The 26,065-nt window shown below is 33.6% G+C and overlaps 1 protein-coding gene across 1 annotated transcript in view; it reads right to left on the reverse strand.

Annotated features, from left to right (window-relative positions):
• Nucleotides 1–26,065, reverse strand: part of LOC118203153 (salivary peroxidase/catechol oxidase-like) — a 68,596-nt gene that overhangs the window by 23,706 nt on the left and 18,825 nt on the right. The window contains exons 4-8 of the mRNA XM_085806804.1: nucleotides 24,020–24,243; nucleotides 20,117–20,287; nucleotides 15,846–16,001; nucleotides 6,533–6,637; nucleotides 1,026–1,127 (exon numbers count right to left, since the gene is read on the reverse strand). Of these exons, the coding sequence (XP_085662930.1) occupies nucleotides 1,026–1,127; nucleotides 6,533–6,637; nucleotides 15,846–16,001; nucleotides 20,117–20,287; nucleotides 24,020–24,243 (758 nt within the window). The remainder of the gene's footprint in view (nucleotides 1–1,025; nucleotides 1,128–6,532; nucleotides 6,638–15,845; nucleotides 16,002–20,116; nucleotides 20,288–24,019; nucleotides 24,244–26,065) is intronic.

A 26,065-nucleotide genomic window follows, 5' to 3' on the forward strand; every position in this document is an offset into this window, starting at 1 on the left:
ATCGTTCAAATGGATTTGAGAGCGGTCGAAATGGATATTTTTGTTAAAATCTGATACCTTAAACTTTTCGCGATTACAAAACTTCCTTTACTTACAAGGGAATAAAACTTACAAGGGAATAAACTTACAAGGGACATTAACTTACAAGGGAATAAACATTTAACTTACAAGGGAATAAAAATGGTTGATACAACACTGAGGCAACACAGTCGATTTGAGGTTACAAGAAAACCAGTACTAGCACTGATATTTGGCGTTCAAATCCAAGAAGCACCCTTTCCTACACTCCGGGGCGCAGCTAGAGGGGGGCAAGGGCGGCATCTGTCCCCGGGCCCAGAATCCAAGGGGCGCCAAACTGATGTTACGACATTTTAGAAGTAAATGTTTTCCATCCTTGGCAAGCAGTAGCGGTTGTTGTCTTCAGTTGTCTCATCTTTAATTGTCCATCTTTAGTTGTCTGAAAACCCTAGCTACGACTCTGCCTACACTAAACCAATGCTTCTGCTCCGAATTCATTTATACACCAACTCCATTCCTTTCTTGAATTCTATTAATTTTATATGGCGTACCATCCTGTATCAACAAAACGTTACATAGCCATAAGTAACGAATAATAAGATTTTCTCATTTTGTTGTTAATTTATTTTGCCATTACATTGTGCTTTTCTTTGAAGACAATTGCATTGAATAGTAATTTTCGTGAATATTTATCAGATGATTGATTCTCAGGGATTGATTACGTTTTAGACAGATAGCCTAGCTCGCACTTTTCCTCAACTACGTAATTCCAGTTAGTACATGAACATACACATTTCTGTAACTTGTTCCTTAGTGTAAGAATTTGTAATAAACTGCTGTAGGTGAATTGTTGGCACAATAAGTCATCAGAAATCAATCAACTTGCATAATGCATAAATTTTTACTGAATTTCAAATTAAACATCTTAAAATTTAAATTTTAAAAAAATCATAAAAGCATCGATATGGAGCGAATCCATATCATCCGATATCAATTTGAGGTCTTACCTGATTCGAAGCAATATTTCTTGAAATCCACCATGCAATTTATATCTCTGTCTACCTTAACTCTTTTGGGCATCAGATTGCCCCGCTGTGTGAGTAATTTTCCTTGTAAGGAGAGAGAAAAAGCATTAAACACGAACTCACCGCAAATGTTTACTTTCACTTACAAGAAAATTTCAAATCGAATAACCATACAAATATGTACGATTAAAATTTATGAGTCAAGAACAGACAAATTTGTCCAACCCAGATATTTCATAATTCATTATAATAGGATAAGTTTCAATTATTATTATCGACGTGAAATAGAATTATTATCAAATGGACATCAAAGTAGAATATATAACAAACAATAAAACAATGGTTTTTTTCATTTTATTTATTATGATTTATGAAAACTTATTATTTGTTTTTTAATATTTTGTTTGAATTTTTAAAGCCCAAAAGAGACGTTAATCCCAAATTAGATATTAAAACAGCAAACAATTAAATCTTAAAACAGCAAGCAATTAAATAATGAAGAATCTGCATGAATGTATGCCTGTTTCTTGTACTGTGAAAAAACAATAGTTAGAGCCATCATACTTTGAATAACGTAGTCCTCATCCGAACATGGGCACCTGGGAGCCCGCACTTGCAATTTCGAATTTGTTTTGTTATGTATTTCATATTTTGTAAAACTTTAACGAATTTTTTATTAAAATCTCAATGATTTCAAGGCGAGCAGTGGAAACCCTCTACGGAATAAAACATTTTTATCTCCAACGCGAGAGACTGTCTATCCGAAATCCTAAAGATATGCTATATTTAAATATTTTGCGATTTTTTTGTTGAATCGAATTTTATGTAGCGAAAGCACCAAGAACGTGATATTTAATAAATTAAGTGAACACACAAACCGTTAATAATAAAAAGATAAAAACTAGTTTTGTAAAGCCATTTTAGTAAGCAAACTGAACATTGATATTATTAGCGGTTTTCTCGGGAAGATTCTCGAAGGTAAGTTGAAGCTATATATACTTAGCCTGAATGGGTAAAAAGTAGTGACTTGAATTCAGAGATTAGCTATAGAGCGAGCAACCGAGTCGAGAGTACCGAGTCTCTACTTTAGTTCTTTGCCGTGAAGCTGTCTTCCCCGTTGCAGCCTGAAGGTTGTATTGCTGAGTGTTTCAACGTGTTTGTCGTAGTTTTTTGACGTATGTAAATGTGCCTTTGGAACTGCCCTGCGTAATAGTGCTTACAACCGAATAAATTGTGTTTTGATTCTTCGCCAAGTGTTACCGTCAATTACTCCAAATCCGTAAGCTAATAAACGCACAATATGTACATTTTATTAACGTACACTGCGAAAAAAATGGCAAAGTTCTACATCTTCCGTTCTACTGGATAGATTGACGAAATTCAGAGTGCATTTTTTTTGTTTCCAAAGCGCGACTTAGGATATATATTAGATTTCTATATAGCATTGTTCTAACACAGGTAATTTGACAGAAAATCGAATTTTTTCTGAAATGGCATAGCGTCTTCTTTCCAAATTTCGATTCTACAACTCAAATTATGCTCAAATATTAAATTTTATAAAATTTCTGAGGTTTTTTTTTTTTCCCCCTTTTTCTTTCAGAACATACAGACTCCCCGTGCACCACATATGTACAACACGGGGCTTACAGAAGTAAGTTAACTAGAATATTAAAGGTTACATGTATAAATAAACATTAAAAATTACATGCATAAATAAAGCGAACAAAAGCAGAGAACAGCAGTCTGGACTTCACGAAAACAGATAAGTTCACTGGCCAAGTCACTCCGAACATTTTCAAATCGTTCTGTAAGCATAATCTAGGGCCATCAAATGTAGGGCACGAGTAAATCAAATTTTCCACATCCTGAGGAACTCTTTTTGAACATTCACACAAATTGTTTGATCGTAGATTAAAACGAAACAGATAACTTGCAAATTTACCGTGACCAGATAAAAACTGAGACACTTTAAAATTTAACGAGAGGAAAGACTCGGAATTCAGTCTATGGTAAATAGAAGGAAGGAACTTTTTGGTGACTTCAGCATTACAAGAGGAAATGTATTCCTCATTCCACATAGCTAAAAGCTTTTTGTAATGAAAGGACTTCCAATAACTCTTTGGAATGCTAATGTTGATATCAATGGGTAAATTTAAGGCATCTTTAGCTAAGAAATCAGCTCTTTCATTTCCGTAGAAACCATGATGAGCACGCACATAAGCAAAGCAGATATCAATACCTCTAATTCTAAGTGAACTAACAATTACTAGGGTTTCGATAACTAATTTATCGCAGCTGGTAATACTGTTCAAAGGTTGAAGAGAAGAAAGAGAATCAGAACAAATAAGGTACTTTGAGGATGTTGTCTCATGATCCTGGATCCATTTGACGGCAAGATAAATGCACAGTTCTGCTTGAAAAACTGTACATTCATTTCGTATACGGTGTCTAAGAAAACAAATCTCGGAATGGCCTTCAAAAAGAACAAATGCAAGGCCAACCTTGTTGTTCATCTTGCTGCCATCTGTAAAGAAAACCATATGAAAACTTATTTCAGCAGTTTCTTTATAATCGCAGAAATTTATGGGTTCTAAAGCAGCGGGATGAGGAAGATCAGTGAAGGGGACAATTCCATTAATACAGTCTTCCGAAGCATGAGTTGCCAATGACTGAAAAATATTATTCTTATATGCAATTTCAAAATCAATAGGCGGAACTCCTGCAAGAACAAAAGCAGCCTCATAGCTTAAGGTTCTATAACCACTAATAATACGAAGAAGAATTCTCCGTTGAATCTTTCTTAAATTTCTTTTGTTAACCTTCTTGGCAAGAACATGTCCCCAAGCACGACAGCCGTACGAAATGAAAGGTACAATACACTGCTTATACATGAGTTTCTTAACATCGTAGCTTACTCCAAAAGTATTTTTGGCAATTCGGTGAAAGCCATTAATAATTTTTTCACATTTAGCAGAAAGGAATTCAATGTGCTTTTTCCATGTTAATTTTTGGTCAAGAATGACACCAAGATATTTAACATTTTCTACAAATTCCTACGGAGAATTATCGAGCATCAAAGAAGCAATATTTTGTTCATCAAACGTACTGGGAACAAGCATAGCTTTACTTTTTGAAGGATTGAAAGTGAGTTTGTGAGAAATCGCCCAGCTGGAGACAAAATCTAGAACTTCTTGTGCTCTCAAAAGAATGTTATTCAGAATCCTTCCTTGGAAAATTAATAGTAAGTCGTCTGCAAACGCAATTTTTAAACAACCGTCGAGATGACTTAAAGGATCATTTATGATTATGTTCCAAAGAGTAGGTCCGGATACAGAGCCTTGAAGACAGCCTTTTTCTAGAGAATAAACCTTAGCTTCGTTCCCAAGCTGAAGCTCATCAGTCCTCTCGTTCAAGAAACTTTTAAGAAGGTTATAGATATTATGTGGTACCGAACAATTTAAAAATTTATCTTGCCACACTTTTTTCAGTTTGCGCCAAGTTTGGTTTGGTTTGGTTTATTAAATTACGGCAAAGCACTCGAGGGCTATCTGCCTTAAGGGAGGGATGCCTTCGTGGAGGACTTTTTAAGGGAACTGGCTCGTATACACGTTACACATGGGGAAAACCACGAAAACACCCATGCAGCCAGCCCGTTCGCGGGACAGTTTGCGCCAAGAAAAATTCACTTGGTTGAAATATTAATTTATATTAACTTACTTTCTTTTCTTTTATTTTCACTATGCACGATCGGAAAAAAAGTACATCGTTCATTTTTTCAAGTAATTTTAACAAAATGCGTAAAGCACATTTGGCGTTATTACTGCTTATAACAAATATACCAAATTCAAAAATGCGCCAGTATATATAAATTCATGTATATCTTTGGAACTGTTAAATAAAAATTTTAATTTTTTACAGGTGCACCTAAAAATATATCTACTTTAAGGTGATAGCAAAAGTTTTATAAATTATAATTCAAAACGTTTTTTGTAAAATTTATAAAAATTACTAAAACATCCAAATTTTAAAATTAAATAAAAAAAAAATTGATAACTTTATTTGGATTGGAACTAAATTTCGAGTTATAAAAGAACGAATCAATTAATAAAAAAGAGGTATTAATAAATATATACGAAATTCGATTAACACTGAGGCGCTTACATTTTTTGAGAGCTAACTGTTAAAAAAATACTCGTGCAGTTTTTACAAAAATAGGCACCACTTTGGAACGAGTCGTAGAATCGAAATGTGGAAAACATTGGCATGTCATTTCAAAAAATGTGAGATTTTGTTTCAAAATACCTATGTTAGAAGGATGCTACATATAAATCTAATATATGTAAATAGTTCTTTCCGACACATGGAAAACGCAAGTTAAATTTCGTTAATCGGCCCAGTAGAACGATAGATAAAATTTCCACCACCCCCCCCCTTTTTTTTCTTTTTTTTTTTTTTCTTTTTTTTTTTTTTTTTTTTGTGCGAGCTATGCAGTCGAGCAGATTGTAGATCATTCTGAGAGTTTAATTCGAAGTGATATATGCTTTTAGTGAAAATATTATTGAATGAATATTTGTCTCTTAGAACAGTAAGAAAGACCTAAAAATGTCTTTGTTTGACCATTTCTAGGAAGCCCTCTTCCAACCCATAATCTAGCAGGGTACTGATGTTGTACTTCCATAAACAGATATTTGTATTAAAAAATCATTTTTTCAAACATTTATGACCCTTGAAGCTTATCTTTCGCATGCGTCCTAGATGTATGGCCCGTTGTAGGTACACTTGCTTTACTTTGAAGTTAATTAACACCTTGCCTGTCATGTGCATCACCGATGATTCACAGGAGCCTAACTTACCGTGTGCATCGAATACGATTCACAAGTTTTGTACTGTTTAAAGCCGTGTGAGGCATCGGTGCTTCACATGGCTTTTCACAGATTTATAAGGTTAAAATTATTTCTACGGAAAGTTGCTTCGTATTCTTGGTTTCCGTTCTCAGAAGATTTTTTCTATAAACTGTTATATGATTTTAATATATATTTTCCTTCAGTAGCTTTTACTTACTTAATTATTAGGAGTTCAAACAAAAAACGTAGGTACTGAAGTCATTTTCAAGATAAATGGGACAAGAAAACCACTAGAATTAAAAAAATGGCCCTACAAGGTATTTTACATATTGTGCTGTGGCAGTCAATGCATTAAGGCAAGTAAAGTCTGTTCTTTGAATAAATTACATAATATTTCCTGGTTCACGAATATTTACATCTATACAACAAAGGTGTTATACTTTACATTAAATTAAATCATTGGTATTTATACTTTCATTCCGGTTTTATAAGCTATTCTTTTCTTCAATGTAATATTCACGTTGTGACTTATGGGCAGTTAATAACATTAAATGCAATGATTTCAAAAAATAAATTTAGAAGTAATGACTAAACGTAGCTGAAGTTTAAACTTTATTTTGAATACAATTCATTTAGTGGACTTACCTGTTCCATCAAGTGTTCTTAGTTTCCTTGCTGCTTCTTCAGTTACACCATACATAAACGAACAATCAATGAAAGTTGTTGCCTGGTTCGTAAGCATTCTTTTTCCTGTAAAAAAGTGACGTGTTCTTAACGGCAATGTCTGAATATTAAGCATACATATTTGTGACATATAACATTTGGGAGTGTTTAATTAATTTAAGATTATACGAACGTCCTAACATAAAGAACTATACGATCTAAACTGCAATCCTGAGCTTCATTTCATGACTAAAACACATCAGTTTTGGCTGTGGAACTTGAATATTTAAGAAGGTAAATGTAGCAACGTGAAACGTAGAACCTTATGTTGTCCAAGTTGAAGCTTAACCCTCTGACTTAAAGTAGATATATTACCTCTGACCTTAAAGTAGAATTTAAAAAAATTACCCCGTTTCCCACCCAAGTGACAAAATATGTCATAAATAACGTAAATGTATCATTTCGAATTTGTTTGGCAAACGGGTTTCAAGCCAAAGGCTGGGCCACATACGTCCCAGCCGTATTTAATGGTAGGATATATATATCCACACGTAGCGATAGACTTACGATAAGCACACCTATTATTCTGGAAAACTTTATTATATGAAACATATTTTACATCGCATGGTACAGGGTAAAGCATTCTTTTCATAACCCAACATTACGCATTAGGCAACTCATATTTGTTCTGTTCTGTATGTTTATTTGTGTACAAGGAGCACAGCTACATCTTGGTTTTCAACTGTTGGAAGATGATCCTCAACACTCCGGAGATTCTTAGCAATCTTCGACCCAGCAGTAATTTTTAAAACAAAGAGTTAAGTTTCTTTTCTTAGTTTAAAATCACTCATTTTTAAGACCTATTTTCATTTTCAAGGATTAAATCAGAATCTAAAGGGAGTTTCCCAAATTTATGAGAACGTCTAAATTTTGAACTCTAAGAAAATTTAAATACCACAACTTCAAACAACAGAAGCTGAATATTTACTTCAAGATAAACAGGATTAAAGGTTTAGAAGAGAAGAATAGCATTTCCAGTCTGCTACTGATAATATGGATACGTCATTTAAGTAATTTTCTTGTTTAAAATGGATAAAACCTGAGAACACTTTCATATACTCATGATCTTTTGAGTGAGTGAAGGGTAAAGTAAATCTTCTTTGACCAGTAATTATTTCTTAATGCCAAAGAAATTCGCAATAAATGCAATGACGACAAAACTAACAAACAAGGTCTTCCAATCCAATCCTGAACTCTCCGTTTTTTGGGGGGGAAAATAGGTGTGAATCTACTCACTTTTTTGTAATACGTAAGGGTAAAAAAAATAGCTGCTAATATTTTATAGAAAGGTGTTAAAAATTGCGAAAAACTACTAGATTTGGCGATACAACGCTATTTGGCGAATTTCAAAATTTTCAAAATGAAGTTTTAAAAATTTGGAAAGTTCTTAAGCTAATAGATCCCGCAAAAAACAAAAAAAAAAAAATTAAAGAAATTAATAAAGAGACAAAAGTGAAAGCAAACATATTTTGACTGTCAGTTCACGCAAACTTAAAATACAAGGATTAATGGAACTCATTGAAATTTAGTCCTTGAAAAGGTAAGGACAAAATTAAATTCTGGAAATCGTTTGACTGTGGAACGGATGTGCCATATTTTAGATATTTCAATCTGATAAACACACTGCTACTTTACGTATTAATAAACCCGCTGATTAAGAATTCACTGTTGAGCACAGATGAAGTGCAGTAAAAAACTATCAAAGTAGTAATCTGTTTTATACAAAACTCCAGTTACTGAATTGAATCGAATTTTTCTAATTTCGTAATTCTAGCTTCAAACATGCAAGGTGACCGGCAGCTAAGCTGTAAAGCCTCTAAACGTATTTAGTTTGACGTGGGCTCAGATCACAATGAGACGCTATGCGAGAAGTTAGGTACTTTCTCCACAAATAATATAAATTCGAACCGTTCCCTGCTCGTCCTATTAAATCATACACATTTATACTGCACTTCATTTAACCTTATTTCCTAGAATTTCATTAGAGATATAGCTCTCATTCAATACATTCAGTTCTTACTTTCGGACCAGGCAAAAACACATAAAAACTCACAATATGTTCATTAAAATTTCTAAAATACAGAAAAACCTAAAACACCAAATACATTTAAAAACAGTTTAAAAAAGCAATTTTTATAATTCAAATTAAACACCAGAACAAGTAATTTGGCTAACGGAAGGAAGAACAAACTTTCGGCGCACAAAACTGAAAGTTAACTTTTGGTTCCACTAGCCAAAAAACGCTGAGCTGGTGCACCAACTCACCGTAATTCACTATACTACTAAACTTTTCAAATGTAAACAAACGGCCGCCACCTTGTTGATAATTCTGTAATTTTTGCACGAAGTTTAATTAAAGGGACAGAAACCTTTACCGGAATATAAGAACATAATTCAATCACTTTTAAAGAAACAAAATGCGCGATTTACCAACATACAAGACTAAACATACTCAGCTCACCGAGCCGGGTAACAGTGTGGGTATATACATATATAATATATTCAATATATTTAATATATTAAATCTCAGGAAATTGGAGGCGAAGGCAGATTATATCTTCAGTTTTATTTTGAGCAGCCTGTTGCGGCTACACACATGTCGGCACATTAAATGCCTGTTCCAAAAGGCTTACATTTTTTTATATATTTGTAGCAAAAACGAAGAAGCAGACAGACAGCAGTGTAGCTAGGTAAAAGCGCGGAAAGCAAGTGCGTAATGTTCAGGATGAAATCTGAAGTCAAACTAAATTAGTTTTGGTTCTCAAAGCATTTTGATTGGATAGTTAATATTGCTGTAAAATTTCTATTCACTGTTTGAATCTTAGTTTCATTTACATCATCAGAAATACGTAAGAATCATATGACATGGATTTTACTTGAAATGACGCAGTCCAGAGAGAGGTTACTATTTTTAGAATAGAGGAGGGAAATTTACGTTGCTAATTTAATCTTTTATATATACTTTAATCTTTTATATATATTTTTATTTTATCTTTATTTTTCTTACATATCCCCCTTCAAGAAAAAAAGACGTAGCGACAGAGAAGCCTTTTTAAAAGAAAAAGCGTTGAAGCACTAGCAAATGGGAAAAAAAATAATAAATAAATAAATAAATCATAAATCATAAAATTTTGACCAGCAATAATTAAATAAATAATGTGTAAGCTAAAAAATATGAAAGTGAACTTCTAAATTTAATGCAATATAACCTCTTTTATTGTTTATTTCATTTGGGAACTTCATCTCTCTGTCCTAAAAATAGCGCTTAAGTCTAAACTGCGTCATTCAAATTAATCATGCGATCTTACGTAGCTCTTAATGCAGATGCTTCTTGACCAATATGTACACAAAACACACTCTGACATTTAAAAAAAAGTCAATATATGCAGATTTCTTTTCCAGTTAGACAAGTAACATTTGTCTTTCCATAGGGAATTAAAATATTTGTCTTCAAAATGTCAACAAATACAAACAGGAGTTAAGCACAATGCAACTGGAATATTTATGATCTGATAAACAAGTATTAGATCATACACACAATAGTTGATATACAAACTATACGAAAATAAACAGCTTTTTTTATATCCATTGCATACAGACAAGTATAATTTTACACCACAAACTCTTTTATAAAAAAGAAAATGAATTTATAAATATTTATGTACGAAATTCAAATGGCACTTCCATTTAAGTTTAAGCATAACAAACCTTTAGGTTTCACTAATTTTCATAGCCATCATTTTGAATTTATAACTTTGATAACTGTATAAACCATTTCTTTCTTTAGTTTTTGCCGCCGCTGACGAATAGCTCTGTGAAGAGTAAAAACAAGAATAGTTCCTCCACATATTACTGATAGGAAGCAACCAATAGTCACATATTGCGGCAACAATTTTAGTTACAAAGTTTAATTTTTCAGCGGTGTGTCACTAAACTCACTGAACCAAAACACAGGACAATATACAGTTTCTTTAGGAAATTGAATTTGCTACATTCATCTAAAGTTGAGCATTCACATTCACAGGAATACCTAATTTAGGTTCTAGATCAATTATAAAGCATGCAGATTAGGATTTGGCTTTAGACCATCTACTTTTTCTTGATAAGAGAGATCAGCATAAAGGAAGTGTGCTACAGCAGACAGCTACATGCTACAGCAGTACCAGACACAAAATTTCAACGTTCAGAGGCTACTCGTTTTTGAGTTATGCGAGATACAGACGTACGTACGTACAGACGTCACGAAAAATATCTCTTCCTAATCGCTCTTGAATCCATTTTACAATCTCTTTCGAAAAAAATAGTCCTTCGTTCTGTCCGTACGTACAGATGTCACGCAACAAAATTGGGCAAGTGGTCAAAATTGGGGAGCGGTCAAAATGGATATTTCCGTTGAAATATGATATTCAGAATTTTTTACACTTACAATATTTCCTTTACTTCGTAAAAGGAAGTAAAAAATGAAAATATTTGCGCTTATATACGATATGTAGTGGGAAAAGTCTTGTTCGAAAAGCGCTGAAGTTTTGGCTTAAATGTTTGTCAGAAAGATGCCACAGTTAGCAGCTTTGAATGCGGTAAAAAGTTGAAGAATTGATTGCAGAAATGAGAAAAGATAATTTTAAAATAATAATACTATATGGCTGGTTTTGCCACTGGAAGAAAAACGTTGTTTACTAATGCCTTATGTTAAGAAAAAGATGTTAATTCACCTGCTGGAAGAATATATTGTGAAATGAATGACCTAAACTGTCTACAAGTGACATTTTGAAAACATTTATATAAAGATAAGCAAAGAAATCATTCATCGTTCTTAAATAAATATTTATTTAACGAAAGCTTGTAAAAAATCAAAAGATAGTAAATCGTTTCACGCTAAGTCAATATTTATAGTAAGTTAAGAAAATTGTTAGTAATGGGAAAAAGAAAAAAAATCGCCGATCTTTTAAAGGAGTAAATTTTAACCAGTAGACTATATAATTCAAGGCTCGGATGATGCCAATACTTTTTGACGAATGGATTTTGGGATAATGAACTGAAAAATTATAGCGTTCTTTTTATTGACAATTTATGAATGAACTTTTTCATAAAAGACATCATACACAGTTCATGAATAAACGTTCGCTTTTTTGTAAATAAATGGCTACGAGAGCAGTTATTTTCATACTTAATTATATTTATATTAAATTAGTTAAATTTCAATGCTATTTCGAAAAATACTTTTTCTCGTCAATAGATACTATCATTCAGTTAATTTTGTCAAAATATCTGTGGACTAACGTGATCAGATTAAGCGGCATTTTCTATAAATTTGAATGCAGAATACATTAGAGAACAATAATTTGAAAGTCTTGATTTCAAATTACCATTTGTAGGAACGTTAGAATTCGAATTCTTTCTTAGCTCAAAAGGGCTATTAGTCTCCAAAGGGGATTTTGCGTCGCAACACTATTAATGCTTCGTTTCACTTTTCATTCGAGTCTGCTGTTATTCGGCAAAAGTGTAAGACATTAATTTTACAGATTGAATCTGTCTGTTGTAGATTATTAAACTAAGCTGTTTTAAAGCAATAGATGCAGTTCTTAAGAATATTCATTTCTTACACTGGTATGCAAAATTTAAGCAACAGGTGTTCTTTTTGCCATAACTACCCGAGAAATCATCTAAGAGACATGAAATTCTGAATTAAGAAGCAGCATTTTGTATTTAAAAGATGACGAAAGCATAGTTACGCAAAAATGAATGCAATGCATACAGTATGGACTCAAACAAAAGAAAGGCTTTATTGAACTCATAGTATCTTTACACATGATTGTCTGTACAAGAGGAAGAACAACAAAGAGATGTTTCTTAGTGCGGGACATGCCCTTCCCCTTACTACAATGGATGTTTCGCACCGCCTCTCCATACTGAGCACCATATTGTCCAACAGATCTTGAGGTAAGAGTGCCAATTCCTCAATCAGCATCTGTTCCAGTTGTTGAGTGTTCCCCGGAGCATGTAATCGTGCCGCAAGACGTTTTCCTAAAGCATCCTATGCATGTCCTATGGAATTTAAATCAGGGAGTACGCTGGCCAATCCATTCGAATGATATCTTCAGTTTCCACTTGTTTCTGAAGAGCAGGAGTCCGGTGTGGTCCATAAAAACGAATCTGCTACAATGGCAGATGCACATGCACTCGAAACAGGTGCACATGGGAAAGGATCGCCTCCTGACAATAGCGATCTCCGGTTACAGAACCTCTGTCGAAAAGCCCTGTCCGTCGGTTCAGCATAATGCCTTCCCAGACGAGAACTTCGGGACCACCGTAATTTTCTCTTTCTATGATGTTACGTCTCCCGACCTTTCTCTAAATCAGTTGGCGTTGAGAATCGCTTGTGGCACTAAAACGACTCTCATCCTTAAAGAGCACATGACTCCATTGATAAGATGTTCAGTTTTTGTGCTACTTGCACCACTCTAAACGATGGCGCTGATGGCCAACTTTCAAAGGGATGCAGCTTTCAAGACGGCGGGAGAATAGGTCACCTTTGTGAAGGCGTCTGGACACAGTAAACAGCGACACTTGTCGCCCCGTTGCTGTACACAGTTCCTGAGCTATGGCTCTTGCAGACTGGTTTCGGACTCTTTTCGCATGCAGAACGATATATCGGTCATCCACTGCAGTTGGTTTCCTGGGGCGGCCAACAACAACTTTTCTGACAGCTGTATCTATGGTTTGGAAGGTTTTCCAAGCACGTAAAATGACACTTTTGTTGATTCCGAACTCCTGAGTCTACACTGGTCACACTACGCCCCTCCTTCAGCTTTCCGATCATTCTGCCAAGTGTGAAATCATTCAGATGATTTCTTCTAGCCATATTTCACAAAAGAACTCATTTGTACTTGCAGCGAATGTCTTTAATTGCATCTCCGTCCTCCCTTTTATTGTAGTCTTGAGTTGAGCGCTACGATCGCACGCGTTTTGCATATGCTCACGTCGCCTGTGACGTTTTGTTTCTGACATTTGCATTCACATGACCTTTCTACTGAATTGCGTGTTCATTGTACTGATCGCAAAAACCTCTTTTCTGCAATTTAATGGCTATCTGATTAAAATTTACATTGTTGCTTATGTTTTGCATACCAGGGTAGTTTTGATTCGGATTGATTTAAATCATAAAAATTCATTTACTTCCTGATTTATCTACTTAAAAATATCTCATATTTTCATAAATGACGCTATATATATTTAATATTTATTTCATAGTTTTTTTTAAGTTTCATAAATTTTTCATTAACAAACTCAACGAAATGAAAGCAGCATACTTTACAGTCTTGTCGTTATCTACAGAATAGAACTTTTTTATCTCCAGCCTATGAGATTGTCTATCGGAAATTCTAAAGGTATGCTGTTTTTATATATTTTGTGATTGTTCTGTTGAATTTAATTTTATGTGGCGTGAGGGTGAAGGACGTAATATTTAATAAATAAAGTGAACGCAAAAAAACATTAATAATAAAAAGACAAAAAATTTTTTTTTCTAAACCATCTTACTAAGAAACCCCAACACTGATGTTATGAACTGAGAAAAGATTGAAAAAAAGTACAAAAAGTGTATGCCAAAACGAAACACTGCATCGGGAATTCTAAATTTATGCTGCTAGGCAGGTTTCAAACTTTTTGTGATTTTGCTGTTTAACTGTGTATGGCGTAAGGAAACGACAATTAATAATAAAGCTAAAAAGACCAGGGAGGGAAAAAAGGTGCGGATTAGCAGGAGTGAGTGTAAATGCAGACTGGTAGGCTGCGAGCTCAGCAAGAGAGTAAAAAATCTTTCCGACTTTTTTTTTAACCAGATTCAGCTTTCAGGCAATCCTTAAAACTGTTCCTGTAATCGGGTGTATTATTTGAACTACACAGCTTTGATGATATTTTCTGGATCAGCATAGCACATTATTGACAAATTTGCTTTTGTGGAGAGGGTTTTTTTTTTTTTTTTTACCAGACTTAATGATTGTAAAGCATATTAATGATTTGAAGCATTTTATGTGAGAAAACGGTATAAAGATATTAAAATGGGTATATTTTTATTAATAGGTGTCTTGTGACTAGAATTGTATAAATCTGGGAGTGCACCTTATTTTATTCGTTTCTTAATTTGGAACCATAGGCTTTCGACCAACGACTCAAGATTTATATAATCACGTAGTCATTTTGAAACAACCTATATAACCTATTTAACAAAGTGACGTGCAAATTATAATTTACCAATATTTAATATCTGATATTTCAGAAAAAATTAGATTTTCGTAATAAAATTTTGCTCATAGATACCCAGTGCGTTAGGATAACCAAAAGTAGCATCGAGCAATTGAGCTGTGTGGGGGCTGGCATTATTCCAGACAAAAATAAAATCCTCTCTAAAAATTCCTCAGTAAAACCTCACTTGAGGTTCAAGAACCTCATCCTCATAACACTGACGTCAACAATGCTCACATACATGGAGGTAGGAAGTAAGACCTTTCTTACGTCCACGCTCACATCAAAGAAATGCAGTGGGGTGCGGCCGTCCAACATGATGCCTCCCCCCTTCCTCTCAATGTGTCAGTTTTTTCTATGGCGGAGAAGAGATAACTGGTCGTAGGATCTTTCCAGATGAGAACTCGTTAAGAATAACTCTGTGCACAGAATCTTGATTACTGTTATGTGTTGACAACAGCACGTAATGTTGGTCGTCGAATTTTACATTAGAGAGTTTTATTTTAAATTGCAGCTGAGATAAATTTTCTCTAAACTCTCGCCAGATGAGAGCTCGTCGAGAATATATCTATAAAACTCGATTTATTACTGAAGAGTACATAGCCTCCGTCTAACTGTGCTCAAGAATGGTGTGCCTGGTTCAATAAAGGAATAGTTCTCTGTTCTGTCATGCATTGACGACGGCACGTAATGTTGGCCGTCAAATTTAATAGAATTGGAAGCCGATTACTGTCGCGTTTGCTTAAAAAGTCCATTCATTTAGCAATCACTTGGATGCTTACGTTATATTTACATTTCACAATAGTAGACATGTGTTGAATTTTTGAAATATTGGTATTATATTTTAAATTATTACAAAGTATTTTTGCTTGTAACTTTAACTCATGTATTTTATTTAAACAATGCATTATATTAAAAAAAACTTAGTTTCCCTTTTTAAATAATTTCTCACTTCCCAGGTAGTGCCGAACTCTAGAAAGAATTTACTCACCGAATGAACAGGATGTGCATGGGACATGTCTAAGCATAGTTTGACAAGTGAAGTTGAACTGCTTATAATATGGATCATCAGCAGCGTATAGCAGTGGTATGCACTGCGGATGCAGCATTCCCTTTATCGGACAGCAAAGCATTGTTCGGCCTCCAGCTAAGGAAAAATAGCATGCTTAGATTTATTAGTTATTATTATTATTAGAAAGGAATTATTAATATTAAAAAGAGTATTACTAAGCCAGTCGATATGCATTAAAAACAAAATTTCACACATTTAAAATTTTTATTTGATGAAAATGCGTCTTATTTTGTGTCTGCAAATGTTCCAAAATTCTACATACAAAAAGGGGAAAAAATCTTAATGCTAACAACATATATCTCAATACTTGTAAGATACCATCATATGAAACAATAAACAAAGAACAACCTGCTAAGAAAAGATGAAAATACCTCTATGTTATTTTCAAGCAGACTTGACAATAATAATACACAGTTGCCATATGCTCGCAGCGCATGCTTAGTATACAAGGTCTGGCTAAAACGTTTTAAGACTCATTGAATATTAACAGTCTGTTATAGCAATCTGCTTGTAACAAACGGAACATACAGTAAAAAGCATTTCGATTCTAGCTTGCTAACCTCTTTAGGATGAGTTGAATTGTTAAGGAGAAATTATCGTTTTGTATTTGAATTCATTTATGTTTGCAATGGACTCGTATTTGAAACAGAGATGTGCGATAAAGTTTTGTTTTAAAGGGGCAAAACTTATCAAGCGATGCAGAAACCTTACAGTGAAGAATGTTTATCCCGTTCTAACACTTTTTTTTGGTGTGTGTGTGTGTGTGGTTCGGTAGATTTCGAGATGGCATAAAAGATGGCAAAAGAAAGGGAAGACCTCGAGCAAGCCGAACTGGCCCTAACATCGAAGCTGCCTGTGCTGCCGTTAAGTCAAGATCGTCGATTACTGATTAGAATGCTTGTAGAATATTTAAATATTGATAAATGAACTGGCTGTACAATAATTGGTGATTATTTAGGAAAATGGAAATTGTGTGTACTTTTTCTTCCGGATTCCTTCACAACAGAACAAAAGAATGATCGAGTTGCAGTTTGTCAGGATCTTCTTAAAATTCAAAATCGCGATCCAGACTTTAAAAAAATCATCACAGATGATGAATTATGGTGCTTTGTTACGATCGAGAAACGAAAACACAGAGTGCAGAGTAGGTTGGCCAAGTTCGTCAAAAACCAGAGAAAGGGCGTTTCCGAAACTCCGGGATGAAGACAATGTTTGCGGGTTTTCTTACTGCAGAGAATTGATTCATCAGGAATTCGTTCCTAAAAGAAGAATAGTGAATGCAGTGTTGTACATGAATGTGATGTGGAGGGGCTCAGACCCACCCTCCTGGAAGACTTTATATCACCCTAGGGTTCTTTTATGGGCGGCGACAAAGAAAGCCAGAAACAACAACAGCCCCCATTCCAAAAAAAGGTTAGAAAAACATAACAAAAGAGAAGTCGTAAAAAAACAATCAATAAGGTACTAATATATAGACCTCTGGGTTTTTATATTTCACATACTGATACAGGAAACAAGAAAATGCACATGGGTGTAATGGATCGGCTATTGAAACGCATCGCATGTGTGCGTCTCGAATTATTATACAAAAAAATTTGGCTCTTTCTGCTCGATAATGCGTCGCCCCCAATACAGCTCTCATTCGTGCGATTTTAGAAAAAAAAATAACTGTGTTACACCCGTTGCCTAATCGCCGGAAATATCCAAGCCATAATACTTTCCGTTTCCAAGACTAAAATTAAAGCTGAAAGGCCATCGATTCGACGATATCAAGATGATCCAACAAAACATTACGAGGCAGCTAAGAGACATTCCAGCATGGTTTGGAACTGCTTGAGGATTACGCCAACCGGTGTATAACTTCACAAGAGTTATACGTAGAATAACTTTATGAGCTCAATCCTAAAACGTTTTAGCCAGACTGCATCTCTTGATAACCTTTTAAAGGTATTATCAGGCTATGTAGTATATGCAATGCCTTAGCTCTCATTCCACATTTTCTTTACTTTATCTCATTCGGGAACATGAAGCGTTATCACCAAAATGATACTACAGATACATTATTATAATACGTATTGTTACGTAAATGGGAAGGTAATGATAAGAAATCACAACTTGATAATAAATTATGTTACACAGTTGGTTTGACTGAAAGCATAGTTTGCGATTGGAACTAGTACCTTGTCAAACAAGAACAAGAAGTTCAATAAAGGAATAGTTCTCTGTTCTGTCATGTATTGACGACGGCACGTAATGTTGGTCGTCAAATTTAATAGAATTGGAAGCCGATTACTGTCGCGTTTGCTTAAAAAGTCCATTCATTTAGCAATCAAGAACTAAGCCAATTTAGCCAGTAAAGGCAAACAGATGTCCTGATATAAGAAGAAAAGAAACTGAACTTTATTGTATTCGAAAGGAAATTAGTTGCAGATCACCAGACCTATCAACAAGAAAAACGGAACAGAATAACTTTCCATCATATACTAGAAAGAAAGTGAAGTTGCGAAGTTATAAAGAAAATATATTATTTATCTAAAAACGTATTCAGTTGTTTTTATGTCAAGAGCTTCGAGGTAATATGTATAATATATATGCACACAAAATGATGAATAATAAAATTATACTTTTTCCAACTTTTTATGGTGTGTGTGTGTGTGCTCAGCTAAAAACTTTTAATTATCTACTGTAAAGTATGAAGTTTGGTGTAATTTACCTCTTTGAAGAGATAAAAGTTTATAAATATTATTTTTAGATATTAATTTGATATTTTTCGTTTAAATTTATCCTTCCTTATGTCTACCAACGTTTGTTGCATTGAGAAAAAGAAATAACTTAAAAGTTTATCCGAAAACACAGGTTATGCAAATTGATTATGTTAGTCTTACCAGTTCGAAAAGAAAGAAAAGGCCAGAGAGGAGTCTTGCAAATTATTAAATTATGTACATAGCTTTGAAATTGCGCTGGAAGTATGCCAGAATTAAAAAATTGTAGACTAAGTAAGTGTCTAAGATCAAGCAAGCGTGGTAAGTAAACAAGTCTAGAAGAAAAATGGCGGAATTTTTAGGACTTATACGAATTCTATGAATACGATGTTAAGTAAATATATTAGATAGATAATAATATCCATCAGTGAAACTTCTTTTAAACTTCGAAGGAAGTTATTCTCTAAACTTAAGTAATTACTTCCTATGTAGGCAAAATAAAACTCCGTAGACACGACTATGCCTCGAAAACTGACATATGGGGAAAATGGAAAAGAAAGCATTGGCAAATATTACAAGCAGGCATCGGGAGTGTTACTACTTTCTTGAAGTATATAAACTATTCTATCTTCCATATGCCTTTGTTAAGAATGGATTCTTAGAGTGTAGTGTTTTCATTCGTCAAATCAGGATATATTTAAATCATCACTCAAATTAACGATATGTTACACAGCTGATATGAAATAAATTTTTTATGATGTTATTTTGCAGTTTTTTAATTTACTTTATTTTACTTTTATTTTTGCATTTTTAACGATGAATCCCTCTTGTGATGTTTGATTGTAATCTGAAATTTTCACATTGGGATTTTTTTCCTTATCTTCATTTTCGTCCGCTTAAAAAAGTCATATCGCCATTAATTCAGGCAGTCAGAATCAGGTCTTGCTCATTTTATTAGCTTGTAAGCGATTCCAAGTTTTACTTGGATAAATAATTACTTGCTTTTCATTTCTGATACTGATCAAATGTTCATTTTCTAATAGTTTACATCACAACTTTGTAGCTATACTAAGCCTATATATAGTTTTTTTTAAAATGGGAAAAGTATATTCTTTAGCTAAAAATAAACATTTTGAAGAAATTTCTACGGTTAATAAGAACGTTGACTGTGAATGACATCCACAGATCCTTACAGTAATAAATAAATCCTTACAGTAATAAATAAATAATTAACAACAGAAATAATGAATTATTTAAAAACTGAAAATAAATAAATAATAACATTAAAAATATTTTTTATAAATCTTAACATTTCAATAAATATTAAAATTTAAACATATAAATTATAAAATAAATCTAAAATTAAGATAAGTTATATAAATGTAAATAAATAATATAATATAATAAACTGTAATAGTGCAGCAACTTTTTGAGACTCATTTTCAATAAATCAGTTAGAGATAAAATAATTTTTCCTTCATCGCTCACTCGTTGTTGGAGGAGTACGAGCCATATCATGAGCCAACAATTGACCGAAATACGGAAACAAATGCGAGACATTCATTCTTGGAAGTTCCGCTTCATTGCTGAGATTCAGAGATAATACCCTCGGATGAGGTAGAGGTCCTCCTTTGACAGATTCTACGAAACCAGCTACACCTTTATATACAAAAAAAATTAATTAAAAAAATCTTTTAGAATAAAATTCACTTATTGAATTATAAATTCTCTGCATTCTAAAAAAGCTTTCGACCGTGTTCTGTACAATTTTCTGAAATTTACTTTTAAAGATTTTAATTATGCTCTTAAAGTCTATAGCGTTGTCACGAATCGTGTAAATAATATGGATAATAATCAACCGAACATAAAAAAAAGATATCTGAAAAGGGTTCACATTTTAATGATCGCACATAAGGACCCTTTTAAAATTTAATACGGTTTATCGGTAGAGATTCTGATACTTTTCTGTTAACGGGACCGGACTCAGGAATGCATATATGTGTGTATGTGTGCATGTATATATGTATGCATGTACGCGTGTGTCCTTCAACTCAGAAAAAGCATCAGCTTCAATGATTACATCTATTCTGTAGACAATTGCAAACAACGCCTTCCTCCATACAAAAGACATCCGGCCAATTTCCATACCAGAATAAAAATCCAAACGAATAGCTACCCAAGAAACAAAGTAATTGAAGCTTACGCTGACGGATCAAAAATCGGAGAAAAATTCGGATGTGAGGCAGTCTTTCCATCGAACAACATAAAATGGAAAGGGTACTTAAGCAACTCCAGTAGCATGCATCAAGCGGAACTCTAAGTAATAAAATTGCCATCAACATTGAGTCAATAAACAATTTCTCCAAAATATCCATTAAATCAAACAGCCAAGTAGCCATACTCTCCCTCCGAAATCCAGACAACTGTTTTCACCTATTCTGTGAAATTAATCAAATCTCTAAAGACCCCAATACTGCAATAATAATAACTTCGATCAAAGAGCACAGCGGTAATGTTGGCAACAGTCTTGCAAAAGGAGCAGCTGTTTTCCAAAAAGGCGAGTTCCTCCTCATTAAGCTTCCGAAATCGCAACTACGACAAATCCTAAACAGATATCTAAACAGGATATATATCAGGAAGAGTGGACTAACGCAAAAAACTGGTCAGCGCACCCACCAGTTCTTACCTACCTCATCGGCCATGGCCCCTCTGATAGCGACAATTGCGTCTGTGGAGACAAAAAAGATGCAGACCATTACATATTCTTCTGCTCTCATACAAATGGCCTGCACATCTGGAAACCCACTATATAGACTTGAATTTGAAAAGACTGGTGATATCTCAAAGCCACCTGTATCTAAAATCATGAAAATACACTGAAAGCTCACTGCTGTAGGACTGGATCTATGCTAAGTCATATTTTGACTGAAAATTGAAAACATAGGACTGAAAACGAAAAAGCGTAAAAAGCAATGACTAGGCTACACCCCAATAAATGATTCCGAGTAACATCAGTTGAGTTGCCGCCCGAGTGAGGCGTAGTTTGTTAGCGTCAAGTCGACGCATTGTGAATTTTAAAGAGTTTTAATAAAGAGTTCACGTCGGTGAAAGACGGAGTATTTGATTATGTTCTTGTGCATTCGAAATACTACCGGTTGTTTTTGCAATAAATAAGACTGTATAACATCAGTCACATAATAAGGTAAATAAATTACTGGTGTTATTTTCTTTTCTCATTCAGTATGTACTATTCGTTTTAAGTTCAACAGTTTGTTTAAATGTGATGTTACCTAAGCTTTATCCTATTTTGACATATCATAATATGTTTTATTTTTATAATAAAGTATGATTTAAAAATCTAGCAAAAATATTTTTTATTCAATATTCACCATCAGTGCATAAACAATGTTGATATTTGCCGGTGTAAGTGAGAAATAAGGACACTTAGCAAATATTTCGAACATACACCAACTGACTATCTGAATGCTGACATTCACTGGAGAATGTTAACAGATTTCGATCTTTCACAGTAACAAATATATTCAACATTTTGTATTATGTTATGTAACTTTGCCTAACTTTATGTTATTATCCCGTTACGTTTAAATGCAACCACTTCGGTCTGTAACTCCAGTGTTCCTCAGGAGAAAAAGCTTAGAGTCAATTCCAATTTTTTAAACTCTAGTTGGTAGTGTATTGGGGAAGCACGTGTACGATTCTATAATGAAGTCTCTGGTGCCCCATGCACTTTTACCTGTTTACCTTGTTAATGTGTGTACACACATACATACATACAGATGACGGAGAACGGGGGCACTTTTCATCTACCAGAGGTAAGCAAGAATAAACATACAGTAAAACCTTGAAATACGAGCACACCTGTATATACTTGAAATTGGAGATACGAGGAAAGTATGAGCGAAAAATTCGTCTCTAAATACGAGCATTGACTCGAGTAACGAGCAATGAGCCAGGCTGAATCCCCTCGTCAGATTCGTTGATCTATATATTTGTGCGCTTGTGAGTTAATTGTTTATTGCATTTAACGTGAAAATAATTATTTCACGATGCCTCCCAAGAAGATTGTTGCCTCAGATAGTGCAGCAAAGAAAAATAAGGAAGCCATGGCCGTTGAATTTAAGAAAGAAATCATAGATAAACATAAGCGTGATGTAAGAGTGACGGAACTGACGAAGACTTACGGCCTTTCGACATTGACAACCTGCACTATTCTGAAGATGAAGGAAGAAACTAAGAAACTTGATGTGGCCAAAGGAGTTATCGTTACTTCCAAGCACCGTACTAAACTCCTAGAAGCTGTTGTTGGTGTGTATTAACGAGAAACAGTTAAGGTCGGTGTCGGAAGCTATCATAAAGGTAAAATAAGATTATATTATTTACCAGTGTTATTTATTAGAAAAACTTATTTTTATGTTGATAGTTTTGGGGGTGCGAAACGGATTAATTGGATTTCCATTATTTTCAATGGGGAAGTTTGTTTCTGGATACAAGAAATTTGCTATACGAGCTCAATGCTGAAACGAATTAACCTCTTATCTCGAGGCTCCACACTACATGCACACATACCTACATTTATGAATACTGTCCTAATAACAGAATACCGAGATTATCGATAAACATGACCCAAGTGGAATAGCGAAACATTTAGAGGATATTAGATGAATATGCATTTAGGCTAACATGGAAATGTTACATATCTTCTATATGTTCAAAAAGTTACAAAATATGTAACGTAGCTCTATAAAAATATTTAATACTTTTAATTATATATATCACGAATTAAATGCATTTGAATTTAAATCAATGAGATTAAAATATAAGAATAAGAATGTTCTCAAGAACTGCATCTGTTGTATTTAAATAGTTTAGTTTTTAATTAATAACAGACAATTTAATTATGAAAAAATAATACCATATGTTTTTCCGAATGGCAACGGACTCCAGTGAGAAGTGAAACAACACATTAAAGTGAAACAACGCAAAATTGTGTGTCAATACCAATAGCCTTTTTGGGCTAAAAATGATTCATTCCGAATTAATAACAAATTCCCGTATTAGTACACTGTCCTGATAATTAATGATATGTTGATTACTTTTATTTGATAATGATATTTTTTGTTTCAGTTTTGTTTGCATAACGTTACTTTTCGCTGATTTTTTTTAATAGAGTCTTTATAGAAATCTTGATTCCTGCCTTTCCCAATCCCCAAACGATTAAAATTATTTTAGTTTAAAAATTGCTATTTAATTTATTTTTTGAATTGCATTTTATATGACTGCGATCAATTTTTAAAAAGCTAATAAATTTTACTACTGTTTAAAATATCCGTTTGTATATTTATTGAAAAGTAATAATTTTTTTTCTCTTACCTTCATAATTTGCATCCAAAAGCCTGAGATCACATGAAAATAAGGCACCCCATCTAGGGTGCTCTAAATTATTGCAAGTGCCATCATAAGTCCTATACGGTGACAAAAAGTTACACTGGGGAGAAGGTATGGCTCTCTTGCATGTGTTGACAATTTCACGGAATTTAGGAAACGAATTGAGTTTTTCTATGAGACGAGCCCTTTTGTCTTCTGGCAAGTCCAACCTAGAATTTAAACAAGACTTCACAAACTGATTAAAGGATTTATTAGCTACATTTTTAAGTTCCAAGTCTTATTTTAGATTGACCTTTAAAGTCTTTTGAAATTTCCGTGAAATTATTTATTTCCGTTTACAATGCAAAGTCATTTTAATTTATTGCCAATATTTCATTTATCTGTAAGAAATTCGAGGAGGTAGCTCTATAAATCAAACAAATCAATAAGAAGGCTTTGCCATTTTGGAAGTGCAATATTCTAAAACTAAGCACAAACATAAACAAATGATAGAAGAAATGGGCAGATGGAGACGGCCTGTGAGGCATTAGGCACTCTTCTTAGTTTCTGAACAAGATTAACAAAATATTTCAAGATTATTAGTAATCTTACTGTTTGTTGATTTCATGAGAGATTCATAAATAGTTTAGTTTTATCATTTTAATATATTTTAAGGACATTTCATTCTATAAACCAACATCGTTATAACAACTTTTCAAATTTGCTTTTAACAACGACTGAATTTTAAACCCTAAAATATGAAAACGTGAATATTTTATCTAAAAGAAATTCAGAATGGTATTTAGAATTTCTTATGAATATGGTTTTATATTTGATCTCAATGTCATTCAATTTGCAGAACTGATGAGAAGAATTATTTCAAATAAACTCGTCATGTCTGTTTAACCTGTTTTTAGGTATATCGGTCTATTTTTGCAAATATATTGACTAAAATCTTATCTATAAAAAATCTGATATTGCCACCACATGGCTTTTTCGTATGGCTTATTAAATTATACACACTTTTGCTGCCCTTTATTTAAACTTATTTCCTCAAATTTCATTAGAGATATATTTCTTGAGCAATTAATTCAGTTCTTAATTCCCGACAAGGCAACATTACATAAAAACTCAAAATATCTTCATTAAAAATAGTAAAACGCAGAACATAAAACACCAAATACGGGTAAAAACAGTTTAATTTTTTTTTTTTTTTTACAATTAAAATTAGAATTTCCATGCAAAACCAATCAATTCGGCCAGGGGCAATAAGATAGCACAAAAGAGAAAGTTTATTTTTGGTTCCACTCAGCAAAAAGACATTGAAGTTGGTGCAAAAATTGACTTAATCCATTATTCTAATAAAAATTTCAAATGTAAACAAATGAGGCTTAGTAGTACTTATTAGGCTTAATGGGTAGAGTAGACTTTAAGGTACCCCTTGTATTATGGCGAAGTTGTTGTTTGATTTATCGCCAAGTTGTTGTTTCATTTATGGTAGCCTGAGTAGTTGAATGTTATGGAAACCCTATTGTGACGTAATCGGGTGCATGATTCTGGGAAATTTTGAATCATTGGGATGTTTTGTAAGCGTTTTTGGGGTGTGTGTTGGTTTGATTCTTTAGACGGTAGAATGGCCGAATGTAGTAAGATTAATTTGAAGTTTCTGTACGATTTGGAGCGAAAGGGGAAAAGAGCTTTAATTGACTGGTGTGTAAATGAAGGTTTACTTAGTAGCCATTATAAGTGTCCTGTATGTAGGAAGGATATGCGTCTAGTCGAACGTAAAAACCGTTTAGATGGATTTGAATGGGTTTGTAGGAAGAAAGGTTCAGATGGTCACTTTGTGAAGCGTTCGATCAGAAAGAGTACCTGGTTTGAAAAATCTCATTTGAGTATGATTGATATTTTGATTTTTACGTGGCTCTGGGTGTAAGAAGCGAATTCGAAAATCATGGTAAGTGAATATTTGCTTTTGGCAGTGCTTAAATGTATAACATGTTTTTCCTTTTTTATGTTATTTTATTGTTTGGTTTAAAATGTATTTTATTG

The sequence above is a fragment of the Stegodyphus dumicola genome, chromosome 12 (genome assembly GCF_044657685.1).
Source record: "Stegodyphus dumicola isolate Sdum_Otavi_A_Nest chromosome 12, ASM4465768v1".
Classification (NCBI taxonomy): Eukaryota; Metazoa; Arthropoda; class Arachnida; order Araneae; family Eresidae; genus Stegodyphus; species Stegodyphus dumicola.